At 42.3% G+C, this 16,220-nt stretch overlaps 1 protein-coding gene across 1 annotated transcript; it reads left to right on the top strand.

Moving 5' to 3' along the window:
- Positions 1 to 301: 301 nt before the first annotated feature.
- On the top strand, positions 302 to 14,223 carry LOC121625525 (tetraspanin-8-like). Its single transcript, XM_041963637.1, has 9 exons — positions 302 to 433; positions 906 to 1,034; positions 9,421 to 9,483; positions 9,651 to 9,770; positions 10,121 to 10,195; positions 10,352 to 10,447; positions 11,530 to 11,637; positions 11,974 to 12,057; positions 13,272 to 14,223. The coding sequence occupies exons 2-9, from the start codon at positions 978 to 980 to the stop codon at positions 13,341 to 13,343; spliced, it is 675 nt and encodes a 224-aa protein (XP_041819571.1). The 5' UTR covers positions 302 to 433; positions 906 to 977; the 3' UTR covers positions 13,344 to 14,223.
- The last annotated feature ends 1,997 nt before the right edge of the window (positions 14,224 to 16,220 follow it).

Genomic DNA, 16,220 nt, shown 5'->3' with positions numbered 1-16,220 from the left:
TCATGTAGCCTTGTGTCTTATCTCTGGTGTACTGCAGTTAGCCGATGGCTAACTGGTGGTAAGAAGGAAAACTTGTGTAAAAAGGAGGGAAGTGTAGTTGAAGTGTTTGCTGCTTGTGTTGTAGTTCTCACAGCCGCCACTAGATGGTAATAGAGTGATGTGTCACTGATTGTGCCTTTGTGTTGATGTGTTGTTTGACTACTTCAGCTTCACTGCAGATTAAAAGATAATGCTCCCAATCCCGAGTCTGTGATAATGTTAATCTGATCGCGGTGTATTGATCGGCATTTTCAAAGATCTTCGAGTCTGCGATCAATTGATTTCCTCTCCAAACACAAATTTTCGGGAAATTGCAGCATTTGACTCATTTCAGATAAACTTGCTGATGAAACGCCTTCCTGTGATTTTGTGGTCACGTCTCCCGGTTTTTCAGGTACGTTCTCATTATTTTATTCTGTGAAAGTGGTTGTTGCCAAATAGGATTAACGAAAATGATCCATGGCAGGAAATGACACCTGAGGGAATGTAATTGGATCGTGGGTAAAGTCTAAGTGTTGTACTTTACTGACCTGCCTCAAAAGCTAAAGTCAATTTAGAGCTGTTTGAGTACAACCTGCTAATATGCTGAGTGGATCATGTGTTTAGTGTGATTTACCGTGTACATGTACAGCGATATATTTTGCAGTTGCTAGAGGGAAAGTCATACTTCGTCTAGGTACCATCAATGTCTGTAGTCATTTTTGCACCGATCCATCCAGTGGACGAGGAGCAGGTTTAGGAAAGAAAAGGAGGATGCAGGGGAGGGAAGCCAACAGGGACGCACCCTCAGCCAGAGGAAACAGGTAGAACAGGCTGGTCTGTTTCACTAGCCTGAGGGAGTGTCCATATCTGCCTCCATTCTGCAGGAAGGTTGAGTCTGTCGAGGGCAGCGAGTCGAGATTGAGAAGCCGCGGAGGAGGAACGACTAAAGAAAAGCCATGGCTGTGAATAAATGCGTCAAATACCTTCTCTTCTTCTTCAACCTTCTTTTCTGGGTGAGTCTGGAAAACAGGACGTAGTAATTTAAGATCTTTGTACATCAGGTCAAACTTCTTAACGCTTACAGGTGATGCACTGGACCAGTGTTAATACTGCAGAGAAGTGTTTCATGTGCCATGTTTAAATCACGTTGCTGTTAATTCTGTCCGTGGCAGCTTTATCTGGTTTGTCCCTCACATTGTTTGAATGGTGCCTCAGTTGTGATGCAGCTCATGTGTTGCACTGCTGTTCAGTTCATGTGTGTCTTATACTGATCTTACAAGCTGTGATGCAGCTTTTAATTTAAGAAGTTATTATTATTTACTCTATTTTGTACCTTTTTTCATTTTTTTCCACCTGTTTTCTGTTCTGGGTTTTTGTTTAACTTTAAACAAGCGTTTTTATTTCAGTCTTTTATATTTGAACTGTTTTCTTCAAGCAGGAGTTTCTTCATTTAATTTATTTCCATCAGTTTCTGTGCGGCAGCTTGTTGTGTTTTCTGGTTTCTCTGTCGGCCTCTCGCTTCCATTTGTTGCTTCAGTCAACCGGTTGGTCAGTGGTGCAGAACAGGTTGCGTCGGCTCTTTATCATCTCGCCGCCTCTCCTTCCTCAAACAAACGCCGGCTCGGTTTCAGGGCGTGGCTCCACCGCTCGGCCTCCATCATCTGCAGCCTCACATCCCTCCGCTCCTCGACCGAACGCTGCTCAGTCAGAGTTTGATTTGGCCCATCTTGCTTCATTCTCTGCTGGGAGTTTCCCATTTTAATAATAATCCCCAGCTCCACTCAGTCATTTAGGCTGTTGCTCAACACAAACCTGGTGGTACTTGTTGAAGGTTTGTTTGTGTAACAGTGCTGTAATGCACACATCATCATTATCAGATCTGCCACCACAAAGGTGGAGTTGTGAAATGCTTATCAAAGGAGGCGTGGTGGTCTAATCGGCTGTTAGCGATGAAGACCAACAACCACGAGATTAGCACCCAGACAGAAAAGAGTTGTGGGACGTTGTATTATTTCCAGTTTTGGTGGATGTAGTCCAGCAGTTTCCACTTACTTTAAGTATTTGTGCTAAGCTAGGCTAAGTATGCTTCAAAAGAAGTGCCTGTCAGATCATCTGAAGGCCTGTCGCTGCAAATTAAACTGCATGTTTTGGCAAAATGTTCAGTTGTAGAAGCTTAATGACGTAACGAGCAGGTCAAAGTTGGCTTCTTTCTTTAGCTCGCTCTCTTTTTTATTTTTCACACAGTCGTTTTAAATGTGAAGAACCAAATACAAGACTAACTTTAATTTTTTTTGCTGAGTTAAAGTGTTTAATTTGGAGTGAATCCCCAGAACCAGCCAACATCTGTGTCTCAGGTTTACAGTGAAAAAATGAAAGCTTGCTGAATCAGGTCCATCTTCTGGACTGAAACGTTAATGAATTAACACTAGAAACAGCAATCATACAACACTCAGTTCTCATGATAACAACTTGCAAATAGCAAATAAAGGTTTGCAGCTCTGTGTCCGTTTGTGTGGACAGATCCTTAGAATATTCTGAGCACGTGGCTCTGAGCACAAACACAATCACGCTGAACATCCTGAACTTATTTCTGTGTTGGACACACAGAGATCCATCTTCTTATTAGACTCTGAATGAGATGCAACCTTTTCCTCTGATTATCTTACCTCTGAGTTTGAATAAATAACACAGTCTTTCACCGATAACGTTTATTTAACAAGTAGCATGTAGTACCGCAGTTTTGTGGCTACAGTCTTACCTGGTTCGTTACGGGTGGAGGCTAATAGCTAGTTCCTGCCTTTCTGAGTCAGGTTGCTTCATGGTTGCGTCATCATTAAAGTGACCGACCTCAAGAGCATCATGGGAAATGTAGGCACACGCGGCGCTTACATGGACACATCTGACAGTTCTGAGCAGACAGAGAAATAGTTGAGAGATGAAAGACGGGTTCAGACTACGAACTGCAAATTCCTCTAATTACGTTTCACTCGTTCCCTCCGGAGACTGTCGTCCTCAGACTCCGCCCACAGCGTTTGCATTGATTACACAACAGTGACAGAGCTGCTTTGTCGGAACTAAACTGAGCTAATGAAATGTGGAAACAGGATTTTGTGAGCACGCGGTACCCGCTCTGTCTCTCTGCTGCAGTGAGTTGTTATTGTAGTGTCTCAGTCGCGGCTCTTCCTCACTGGTTTCCGGTCTTACAGCACGAGAAGACGAGGAAGCTGTCGAAGCGGCTCTTAACACAGACATGTCATTCATCACTGTAGTTACCACGTATGGACGCGCCTGCAGCTCTTTCTCAGAGGCTGAAATGTTCTCAGTTTAGAGGAATATTTGGAGACGTACATGATCAAATGAACAGATTTCTCATCACTGTCGGTTACTCGGTGAAGGATTCTTTGTTTAGTTAAAATGCTAATAAAACACTGTAAAGATACTCTGTTACAAGTAAAGCCCCCGGGACTGCGAATAATGATTCTTTTCATTCTGGATCAGTCTGTTGATTATTTCCTCCATTAATCGATCAATTGGTTTGGAAACATTGTGAAAACAGTGAGAAATGTGGTGACGATGAGGCCAAAGTGACGCCTTCACAGTGTTTGTTTAGTCCAAAGCTCCACATTATTACAAACACATTCAGATCATTCAGATCATTCAGAGGAAAAGCAGCAAATCAAACATCAAATGATTTTACAGCTGAAACATCATCAGAAGAGCTCATCATTCTTTTTCTGTCAGTCGTCTAATTGATTAATTGGCTAATCGTTTCAGCTGTATTTACATAACCTGCTGGGTATTTTAATTAATAACAAAACACGTGTTTAAGCAGCCAAAGATGTCAGACGAGTGTGATGGAGTAAAAAGTGGGATAAGTCAGACTCGAGTAAAGCTTTTATCACCGTCCGCCAGCTTCCAGGCTTCCAAACATTCTCCAAACTGTGATGACTTCCTGCATCGCATCCTTCCTGTTTTTCAAACATGTCAGAAATAATGTAAGCAAATCAAAGTGAGCTCCTTTCGCTCGGGGTCGTGTTTAACAGAAACCTGCTGCTGTTTGACCGCCAGGTTATTTCAGTCCTTCTCTCATATTCCCAGAAATGATGACAAATCGATGTTAACCTGATTCTGACCACTCAGTGGACACGGCATGATGTGTTTACATGATGATGATGATGATGGTGGTGGGGGTGGGGGAGGCTTCCTATTCACTGTAGTTTGTTGTAACTTGTGGCTGTACTCCAGTTGCTAAGTGATGCTGAACCATGTGTGGAAAAGAATGTATTAATTTTGTTGTTTGAAATCTGTTTCTGTCCTCTGATGTCGGTCTCTGCATGTCGCACAGCGAGCTGCGTAGTGTCAGTGATGAGCTGTAGCTCTCTGAACACTCATCTTGTCAAACAGCGGTGCTTTTACGGCCTGCGACGGAGGAGAAATAACCAATCCTGCGCAGCTCTGTGTCTGTATATTAATGCCTTTTAGCGGCGCAGAGTGCTCATGCACTCCATGAATAATAGAGGCTGCATTCAGGAAGGATTCCTGCAGAGCAAATAGATGCAAACAGAAAGAAAACACTCCAGCCCAGTGACTAAATACATGCTAACTGACTAATACTGAGTGTGTTAGCACAGGAGCACAGCGCCGACGTCTGCTCATGTTGTCATTGTTGGATTTTACACATTTTAAAAGAACTGGATATTTGATTTGAAGACTTTTCAGCATCGACATGAAAGTAAAAATATGTGATGTTGTATTGTCATGATAAGAATCCAGTGAAAGTTGATAACGGACGAGGCCTCAGAACTGAAACATTTTCATAAGCAGTAAGGATTTAACAATAAATACCAGCTGCAGGGGTCGTTCTTCAACATCAGTACTTTTACTTTTCCTATTAACATTTGAAAACAGGACTTTTATGTGTAATGAAGTGTTATTATATTGTGGTATTATACTTCTTCTTGCACCGCTGCTGTGATGTCACACCACGCCTCCTGAAGATCCGACCAACACGAGACGAACAAGTCGGAGAGCTCGGAGGTTCAGGAGGTTCAGATCATCCTGTTTAACCATCAGCTGCTCATTCCGCCTCTGAGAAAAGCAAAGTTTCCAGAACGGCGGCCGTGTTTTTCCGGTTTGAGAACCAGTCCAACCACTGTGTGTTCTAGTCGGGTTCACGTTCACGTGTTCTAAGTAAAGGAGTGAGCTGTCAATCATCCGTTCTACAGAGAACGAGGAATTGTGTCTGTCTGCATTTAACACCTGTTGAGGCAGGTAGACCTCAGTAAGGGCGCAGACCCTGTGGACTGGAGGCTCAGTGGACTCAGGACTGTGCACACCTGTGTGTGTGTGTCTGTTGTGTAACGGGCTGCCTTGTCTGCTCGCTGGCCTGATGGATTCACAGTGAAACCCGCAGCTCAGGTTGTGTCTCAGTCACACAGTGACTCATTACTACCGTGTTGCTCGCTGCCTGTGAGTCACCGCTGAGGAATGAACCGCGCCGTCTCCACGTTACCCGACAGAACGCCGCAGTCGACCTCGTAATTATTCTTTTCACAATGTTTGTTAGTTGTTGCCCAAGAAGGAGAAATTGTTGTGGTGGAGAGCAGCGATCAGCAGTCTACAGGAACCCAGCAGGGACAAAAAGCCTCAGGGAATCTCTGTCCCTGATTATGAACCGTTGAAGTGATTAACTGTAATCATTATAATACAACTGACCTTTAATGCTTATGGACCATAATCCTGATGGAATCCTTTTTAACTATAATCCTGATCAGATATAATCTTGACCCTAACGGCAACCTAATCCTGATCAACTGTGATCATTTTCAAGTGTAATCAGGTTTTAATCCTGATTATCTGATATAAACTAATCCTGCATGACTGCAATGGTGATCAACGGTAATTCAGGTCAGATGTAATTCAGATCAAATTTAATCTCAAATAACTGTAATCCTAATAATCTATAATCCTAATCAGATCTAATCCTGATGAACTACAATCCTGATCAAGTATAAATCAGATGTAATCCTGATGAGTTGTGATCCTGGTTTGAGATCATTTCCTCTGACCGGAGGTGTGTTTGTTTTTCACACCTGCTGAGGCCTCAGGTGGCTCCAGCGTGTTGCTCTGCAGGTGCGTTGACTCACTGACGCAGGTTTGAATCTCCCGTTGCTGAAAGTTAAAATACGTCTTCTTCAGCGCAGCACTCGGCCGGCTGAGAGAGATCCTGTTGATGGAGGATAAATAGGATCCAGAGACCTCTCGTAATCGCTCCCTCTGTTTTACTCTAGAGCTCTGTTTGTATCTTTTGGCTCTTTTATGTCCCGCCATCGTCCTTGTCATGTCCTCTTCCGCAGAGACGTGTTAATGAGTGAACTGCGATCTTTGTGCTGCATCAGATGGCGGATCTGGTTTTTCTGCCTGTATGTTGGTGGATGATCCCAGTCGGTCTCGTCGTTTTGGCCCCACATTCAGAGTTTCCGTCTGTTATCGGTGATAACAAAGATCCACAAACTCAGTAAAAAGCTTTTCATTCAATGTTTGTGTGGTTCTTTCTTTCACTCCAGCGTGACTCAGTTGTTTCCGTTGGCAACCACCTTCAGAGATAAACAGGTTGGCTGTTTTTTTTTTCCACTGATGAAACAGGTGAAACTGTAGAAAAGCAGGAAATCTCTCCCCTGCTTTAAAATGCACATATCCAGTCACCATTTGTCCCCATTGCTTTTCCACGACTTTGTTACCGGACGCCACTTGTCGATGGATGACTGACAGCTCAAGCTAACGTGACACATGACATGAAGTAAATGGCAGCTAGAGGAAACAGGGAAAAGGTGAAAGAAGTGTATAGACAAAGCAGCTGAGGACATAGAGGAAGAAGAAAGAGGAAAAAGCAGAGTAAGAGGTCTGTTGTGAAACCACCAAACAGCTGAAGCGGTCTGTTTTTCTCGTCTTTGAAGGCTTTGCTGTGTGAGGGCAGACGTGTCAACCACAAACACAGTGCGAGCACGCTGATGGAGGCTTTTTCCTCGGGCGGCGTTCGCACCAGCAGGCTGTTGGTCTTTGTGTTTGTTGTTCAAACAATCCAGACTTCAGTGCTGTAGTCCTACTAACACCTGAAGGTGGGCTAACCCTGACCGGAGGCTGTAGCTTCAACTGAACACGTCAGTGTGAAGCAGGGCTGAAACCGTCTGGTACACGTTAGTCGTGTGTTTCAGTGGACACCCAACCCAGGGCTGGTCGAGATGCAGTGTGAAGGGCTCAGGTTAGCCCGGGGTTAACAATGTGTGTGTGTGTGTGTGTGTGTTTGTGTGTGTGTGTGTGTGTGTGTGTGTGTGTGAAAAGGGGCTGAGTTAGCCCGGGGCTAAGATTAGCCTAAAGACATGCAGTGAGACAAGCTGAATTTTACCTGAATAGTTAATTTAATTTAATTTCACCAGATTAAAACTTGTCAAAAATGGATGATTCACATGACGTTCATGGTGGCCAGAGGATGAATCCCACCGATTCTGGTGGTCCCGTGTTCTCCTGTAGCGCCACCAGCAGGTCCAGATTTGTGCTTTACTTTGTTATACTTTTGATTTAATCGTGTGTTTAGTACTTCGCTTTAGTTTAAGCTGATTTTACGGAACATTTGAACCTGCAGCAACTGATTGGCCATTTGGGGGCAGCAGAGACAAGCTGTGAGCTCTGTTTTTGGTCTCCTCCAGCTCATTAGCAGCTAAATGCTTCACTCTGTTCCCCAGCTGGTCTGTGTGCTGTTTGCTGCCCAGCTTTTGAGAGAGCCGAGAGTGAACCAGAACAGTGAGGTTGAGTCCAGGCAGATAAACAACGAGCTGAAACTCTCTGAAGCTCGACAAAGACGAGACGACCAAAAAGTGGTATAATTAGTGTAACGTCACCGGTGAAGTCAGTGTTTGTGGACTGAGATTTCGGCTGTCATGGTGTAGGTGTAACATCCTGAAGAATGAACTTCAACACTCTGATGATGCTTTTAACCAATCAGCGACTGCGGTGGCACTGGTTCCACTGGTCAGGTTTGTGCTTCTGTAGGTGTGACTCAGATTTATTTATCTGCCTTCCTGAATAAGACTATGAAGTATAAATAGGTGGAGGGTGTGGTGGCATTACGTGTGTGTGTGTGTGTGTGTGTGTGTGTGTGTGTGTGTGTGTGTTTGTGTGTGTGTGTGTGGTCCGAGGTCATGTCCTTCTCCTGTTTGTCACGTCTGTTTCCGTTCATTCAGGAGAGTAAATGATCCGTCGAAAAAAAAAATCACAGAAGTTGAAAATACTGACGTCAAATTAAAAAAACTAATTAGTGTGTGTGTGTGTGTGTGCGTGCATGTATGCATGTATTTGGCTTTAGTAGCCGATGTTGTAACCCCCGTCATGTTGTTCAGAGCTTTATTAACATCATGAAGTGAATTAATACATTTAAATAAGGTAAAATTTAATGAAAAAAAGAAGTAAAGTTAATGAGACGTAATAAACTGTGAAGTTGTGAAGTTGAAGAGAAGAAGAAGAAATAAATTCTATTTGAAACTCATTCCACACAACCAAAACATACTTAATGTAATGTTTAGTACAAATAATGATTTAGATTTTAATTAAAATTCATACAGAATGAACTAAAAACATGTCTGTGCACATGGAGACAGAAACCCAGCTTTTATTTTCACACGATAAATAAACTTTCCCGTCAGCTCAGGCTGGGAAACGTTTCTCTGTTTGTTCATGTGTGTCCAGTTCATCAGCATCATCTGATTTGTCTCCATGGAAACACGCCGGCGTGTGCTCTGACCGGTCTGTTTTTCGGCTCTGTTTTCTTTGCCGTGTGCCAGCAGTTCTGACGATGAAATATTGATGGCGGATAATTACTCGGCTACAGCACAGGAGCGAGTTTGCGTCGGCTAATTGTACGAGTGCTCAATAATGCATGTCTCTCATCTGGTGGACCGGAGTCTCTGAGGTCCTGAGGATCAGCTGCTGCTCTTTGGTCCAGTTGTTCATGACAAACACCCGACAAACTTCTTACTGTTCACACGTTCGCCCAGCACATATCAGCGGACTGTTCAGGCGTCTACAGATTTCTGTCCATGTAGTTTATTTTATTCCATTCTGAACGTAGAACGTAGAAATAAAATGTTCTTTCTGTGCAGCTCAAGTTTTCTTGAGCTGTAGAAAGTGTCTTTTTGTCCTGAGGGTGGCGCTAGAGGAAAGTTTTTTTTTTTTAACAGATCTACTCGGTGAATTTCATGACATCCTGCCTGTTTGATTCGCAGATATCGTGTGTGTGGTTGTGGAGTTTTAGTTGCTGCAGGTTTTCTCCACCAGATGTCGCCAGATTGTCACCAGTAGAATCAAGTGATGCTCGTTCTGAAGTTTCACCTCTCTCTCCTACAGATTAGTGGTTGCATCATCCTCGGTGTCTCCATCTACCTGAAAGTCAGCAAGGATGGAAACCTGGTGAGACTCACAGTGCACCGACAGGACTGACGCAGCTTCTTCAACACCCACACCAACGCAGATCAACATGACACTGACTCGAGCCAATCACACAGTCCAGATGTTGTTGTTTTTGTTGTCACCAGTGTAAATGACTGATTTCCTGTCTGCCACCTCCTCCTCTTCAGATCACTAATGAATCTCTTCCCGGCATCGACCTGATGATCGCCATCGGAGTGATCATCATGGTGCTCGGCTTCCTGGGCTGCTGTGGAGCCATCAAAGAGAACCGCTGCATGCTGCTGCTGGTGGGAATCACATCATCCTTTCTACAGCATCTGTTTCCTGGCTTCACTCATTTTTATTTTGTAGAAAAAATATTATTTTTCTGTATTTTTTGGAGAATGACACTCTGCAAATGAGCCGTTATTGAAAAAATCTTGTTCCCTGAGTTGAGCCTTCCAGGCAGCTCCACCTGCCAGACCCCCTGCAGCAGGCGCTGAAGTACTGAGCTTAACAAATCACGTAGATAATGTTGTGATGATGAATGAGGTAAAAAAGGCAGCTGTTGATGCTGTGTGCACACAGAGAAGACTTTGGGAAACATAATTCTCATCTTGACATAATTACAAAATCTTTTCCCTCTCTCCTCCCTCAGTTCTTCATCAGCCTCCTCTTAATCTTCATCCTCCTGGTGGCAGCGGGCATCGTGGGAGCCGTGAGCGAGAATAAGGTAAAACAGGAAGTGACGCCGCCCTCACATCACCTGCAGTGTCATCGGTTTGTTGGGAGGATCACAGTTTATAATGTTTATGTTGTGTGCGTGTGTGTGTGTGTGTGTGTGTGTGTGTGTGTGTGCTTGTGTGTGTGTGTGTGTGTGTGTGTGCAGGTGAAGGACTGGATCAAGGAGCGTCTGGAAAAGTTGACCCCTCTGTCAAAACAACCCGACGATGTGAAGGCCGACCTGGAGAAACTGCAGAAGGAGGTAATACACGCGCACACACACACACACACACACACACACACACACACACACACACACACACACATTCACTCCATTAACAACACTTTCCACAAATCATAGTTTGTTGTTCGTTATATTTCAGCTCAGTATTGTGCTGAAAATTAGTAATTGGTAATAATTACTAATTATTTTTCTCAAAACTAATTTTGTTACTTTACTAATTATTGCCTCTAAAAGTTATCAGTTACTAGGGAAGGTAACTGTTATTTAAGTCTCTTATTAAAGCACAGGTAGCTGCGCCCATTGTGACAGGAGTTATTAATACCCTCGACCACCAGAGGGCAGCAACGACCAGCGTTCCTACCTGTCCGCTGTCATGTGTCGGTTAGACAGCAGGATGTACGTGTTAACTTTGTTACAGAAGTGAATAAATAATTCAACTTTCTTCAGTTTATATTGGAAACATTACAATCAGTATGATGAAAAGCAACTGTCTGGCGCCACCATGAGGTCAGGTGACGTTAGATATAAATGGAACATCGTGTAACAGGCTGTTTGTCTGCTGTCCACTATTTTCAGATGAGATAAAAGTATTAAGTAGCAAACCCATTGACATTTCAATCAATATAAAAAAAGTAATTAATTACATCGATCTACAGGTCAAAAAAACAAATATTGAGCACAGTGACGTGAATTTCTAAATTTGTTATTTGAGGACACAAATCGGCAATTTGTGAGAAAGATTTGTCACAGATTTACCTGCACACACACCTGCATACCTGAAGTACAGGGGTTAAATACTAATGAAAGTACCGCCTATAAAACGTTAGCACTCTGTATACTTGTCAACATTAGTACTGATTTATCTGTGATCAGCTTATATCTGCTGAAGTATTGATCTACTCATCCATCAGTCAGGCTGTAGTTACCATGGAGACCCACTAGACACACAAGCATCAGACTTTCTCTCACACGCACTCTGTAACAATGTAAATCCATGACCTTGATAAAGTCTGCTGCCAGTCAGCCGGAGCTGGTTTCTCAGCTGTAATCAGGATCTGAATTACTGAGCAGTGTGTTGGTGTGTGTTGTTTTCTTTGCAGCTGAAGTGTTGTGGTCTTGTGAACGGACCATCAGACTGGGAGAAGCTTCCCGACTCCTGCCGCTGCAATGGCACCGAACCAGAATGCAAGTCCTCCGTCTACACCACGGTGAGGCCCGAGCTTCAGTGTGTGACTGCAGTCTCGCTCGAGTCACCGCTAACGAGTCAGTCAGTGTTTAGGTTGATGTCCATCCTCCCAGGCAGCCGGCGGGGTTATCGACCTGCGGAGACTTGAGACTTTCTACAGAGATGAAACATCACTTAACATTTGAATCTTTAAAAGTGTAAATACGATGAGTCTAAAATATAATTTGAAGTAATTTAAAATTGCAAATAGTTTATTAGTCAGAACAACTGTGGAAAATATCAGTTGTTGAAGATTAATCAGTATAAAACTGATGAGCAGTGTGATTACGTATGCTGATGTCATGGTCTCGTCCTGTAGCCCTGCTCCACCCAAATCATCCGTCTGATGGAGAAAAACATGGAGGTGGTGCTGGGTATCGCCTTTGCCATCGCAATCCTGCTGGTCAGTACACACACACACACACACACACACACACACACACACACACACAATGAGAAACAATAACAATAATGCATATTTCCTGTTTACTAAAGCCACACCCACGGCTCTTTACTGCCACCAAAAATCTACCAATTGAATTATTTACAGTAAAGATAGTTGAGATAATTTCTCATACTAAACTAAAAAAAACCCAAAACAATGATCTTACCTTGAGTTGGACCCAGCATTAATATAAAGAAGTTCTACACACAATTTTATTAAGTAATTAACATGACTACATATTTCAAAACCTCATAGCATCTACGCCAGCCAGAGAGCCACTGAAATGATACACATTAAAATAAAAATGCATACATTATAACTATATTTATGCAGGTTACAGCACATTGAATGAACATGCAAAAAGATGCAAGATAATGTGCTTCACTGAAGATCAAAAAATAAGCTACATTAAAAGCAAAGCAGAGAAGATTTTCAGTAGACGACCAAAAGACATTAAAAAGATATAAAGTAACTAAATTTATGAGTGAGATAAAATAAAATAAACCTATGTGCAACTTAGAAACCAAGAACGGACTTGCTACAGAAAAAGAAAAGGGGGGCCAGGACGGAACCTTGTTGCACACCATAAGACATATTTACTCTGTCTGAACAGAATTCACCAACAAAGACAAACTAAGTCTACTTCTGGTCTAGAACTGTACCAGCTCACACTCTTAGCCTGTCCATAATGAGATCATTATCACCTTTATCAAATGCAGCACTGAGGTCAGTTTACTGTATAATCTCAAATAAAAGCTGGGTCTCGAATAATGGCCAGGCAAAGAAAACAAGGCTGGATAAACTCTTAGTGACTGTAATACAACTCGATTCCTGTTCCATCATATGTAATAAAGTAAAAAATATGGAATTGTGTCATTTTCTGTAACACAGGGATGGGAGTAGCCACATCTGAAGTACCGTATGGGAATTGTTCCTGCAAATGTTTCACAGTAAAAGTTTAGGAAATGTTGAGTTCTGTCAGTTAAATGTAGGAGGGCCTTTTATTTTCAGTGGTTACAGGAAGTGTGGAGTCACAGCATAATGCTGCAACAATAAAATGATAAGGAAGCTTCATACTAAAAGAAGATCAGGTACTATAAATGATATTTTTAATGTATGGCGGCTCTTTCTTTAGTGTCTCCTTATCTGATGTGTGTCGTCTCCCTCTGCAGATTTTCGGCATGGTCTTCGCCATGATTCTCTACTGTCAGATCGGCAGAAAGGACGCCGCCACCACCGCCTGAACGGTCCAACAGCCAATCAGCAGTGCCCAAATGACACATGTAACATGCTCCGTGTATCCTCAGCGCTTCTGTGACTTAACCTGTGCTTTTATTGTGAATTGGTTGAATTTATTTCTGGCTTGAAGGCACAGAAGGAATAAGTGGAACAAGAAGATGTCTCAGAATATCAGAATGTTCCTTTAACTTTACGAAACATGTGATAGCTGCCATTCTAGCAAACACTCGTGTCACAAGAGGCTGTTTAACAAGTAACACAATGACATTAGTGGATGTTTCTGTTCACACTGTGGCCTCAAGGAACAAAATTTAGGAAAAGGAAAAATCACTTTGTGTTTGTCTGGGGCTTATTCAGTGTGGAGGACTATTACTGTTAAAAATCAATAAATATGATGTAAGGTATAAAAAAAATTCTCCTTCAATTAATAAATTACGCGTCAGTGATTTCTTTAAATTCTTAAAAAATGTTACTCACATACTCTTTTTAACTTCCCCGTTTTCTGTTTTAATGTTACGTGGAATAAATTAGATTAATTACTATAATGAACTACTGAATCATAGTTTTAGATCATCTGTGAGAGCTGTATTTCTGCTGCGCCTGTTTTTTGGCAGGAATGAGCCTCCGTAGTTCATGTCCAAACGTATTCTGTCTGTCACGATGTCTGCTGCCATTTTTGGAAAATATTACCAAGTAATCCTCAGGAAGTTGACAGACTAACATACCTCCATAAAGCTTTCAGGAAATTGAAGACATAAATGCGAACAGTGTTGCCATTATAAGACAATACGCCTTGAACTGACACTGCTGACCACGTTGTTATATTATCTTTAACTTCTGATTGTTTTCATTTAAAAAGTGCAGAAGTGGTTTAATCTTGTGGAGCAAAACGTGATTTCTCTTCTTGTTTCTTTGCACTCTTTTCTGTTTTTTTTTTGTTTTTTGTACCGGCACTGGTTGAAAACTGTGCGGATGTTTTTATTCTTGTGTAATTTCGTCACCAAACTGATTTCAGTTTGAAACATCAAGTGTCAGACTGTATGAGATTGTCTTTGCTCTTTTGTAGTCCGCTCCCATCACAGAAGTAGAAACGAGAACAGATTAAAACAAAAACTATCGTAATTATCTCATAGTTATGATCGAAGTACTTATAAATTCTGAGATACTGCATTAGCTAATTTTGGTTTTAGTCGTGCAAAAGAAGTTGAATTTTCTGTCAGGAGGGGGCTTCCATATTCATCAGATAACAAATTAAAAAAAGTAAATAATAAAAGAATTGAACCGCCTCAGCTCCTCCCACCTGATTGATCTGCACTCTCTGATCAAGTCTAACAGGAAGTCTTGACCCCCGTTCTGAACCTGATGTATCACCGTTCCAGCTGTGTAAATACAATAAAAGATGATGGGAAGCTCTGCCTGCTGCTGTCTGGCTCTCTGTGTCGCAGGTGATCTGTTGAGTTTCTGATGAGTTCGGGGACTCTGTTTCCTTCCTCCTCCAGATCACCATTCAGCTTCACAGGATCTCGTCACGAAGCTCAAAAGGTACACTTACGAGTTTTCAGACTGAACAACAGCCTGCAGCATCAAAAGGTGGAAGGGGTCAAAGGTCATCGACAAGGAGCCGGTGGACACTCGCAACTGATGCCAAAACATCACCCCCACCTTTGATCAGAGACGGCCACCTGTTACGTGACAAACAGGGAAACCTGAGCCGGAGTCACAAACTCTGATCCCCAGAAGCCCCCCTCACTGAGCCCACAGACAACAGAACAAACCTCGTCCGAGCTTTCGTGTATTTTGAAGACCTGCATGTTGAAGAATGACGCTAATGGAGGACCCGGTGCATTGAAAGGTGACACAAGCGCCCCAGTGTGATGAGGTGTTAGCGAGGGGGTGTTGATCTGATGGACGATTACGCCGCACACGGCGGGGGCTGATGGATGAAAATGTTCCAGTTGACTTCATCACATGTTAGTGTGGGGAGCAGCTGAAGAGCCCCGGTGTTTATCATCGTTAGCACCGTTAGACGATCGTCAGGATATTTATACCTTCGAGTCTGCTGAGAAACGAGCAGAGAGCAGGAACGCTGTTTATGACTGTCGCTCACACACACACACACACACACACACACAGTCCATCCCCTTCAGTTATTTTTAGTCTAAAGTCAACACTGAGCTTCGTTAATGACTGCTGAATTCCTTCCTGCTCTACTTTATTTCATCATATCAGCAGGCTCCACCGGCGTCGCATTTTACTTTACACATGACAAAAACATTTTTAGCTTTTTTTGTGTTTTATTCCTTTTTATTTTTGTGTTATTTGATTTTATTTGCCTCTGGCCTGAAATATTTTTATCCCGGTTCAACCATAAAAATAAAAAGTAAAGACAATATAACAAGAAGAACTAAAATAGCTCATAAAATCAATAATGAAGAGTTTGAGTTATCAACAAATAAATAGCACTAAAAGTATATTTTTCTAGTTTGACAAGAAAAATCTTAACTCAAGGGTCACTTACTAGTTTTATCAACCAGTTTGCTTGTTGAGACGGCCAAGGTGTAAAGTTCACATTAAACTGAGCAGAAGAGGACACAGAGGCAGCGATATGTGGTTGAAAGACCCAGAAAAAGCTCGTAAGTTGACATTAACGAACCATCTTCACTGAGAATATTTACATTTCTTTTAATGTTTCAAAGCCATAAAAACAAACATATTTCTCCAGTCAGGATTCTGTCACACAGGCTTCCTCAGCTGATGGAGTCAATTCTGGTATTATTTAATGTCATTTTAACTTAAATATCTTTCATATATTAAATCGCACTTCCATCATTTTTAAACATTTGTTTTTTTATGTGTGAATGTCAGACTTCCTGCTGCGAACC

This window comes from Chelmon rostratus, chromosome 22, assembly GCF_017976325.1.
Source record: "Chelmon rostratus isolate fCheRos1 chromosome 22, fCheRos1.pri, whole genome shotgun sequence".
NCBI classification, from domain to species: Eukaryota; Metazoa; Chordata; class Actinopteri; order Chaetodontiformes; family Chaetodontidae; genus Chelmon; species Chelmon rostratus.
The sequence above is the reverse complement of the archived record's forward strand: the minus strand, read 5'-3'. Positions and strand labels throughout refer to the sequence as shown.

Coding starts and splice junctions, on each gene's coding strand:
- LOC121625525 (XM_041963637.1), top strand. CDS start 978: ATGGCTGTGAATAAATGCGTCAAATACCTTCTCTTCTTCTTCAACCTT. Junction 10,196..10,351: donor GAGCCGTGAGCGAGAATAAG/GTAAAACAGGAA, acceptor GTGTGTGTGCAG/GTGAAGGACTGGATCAAGGA. Junction 11,638..11,973: donor AGTCCTCCGTCTACACCACG/GTGAGGCCCGAG, acceptor CTCGTCCTGTAG/CCCTGCTCCACCCAAATCAT.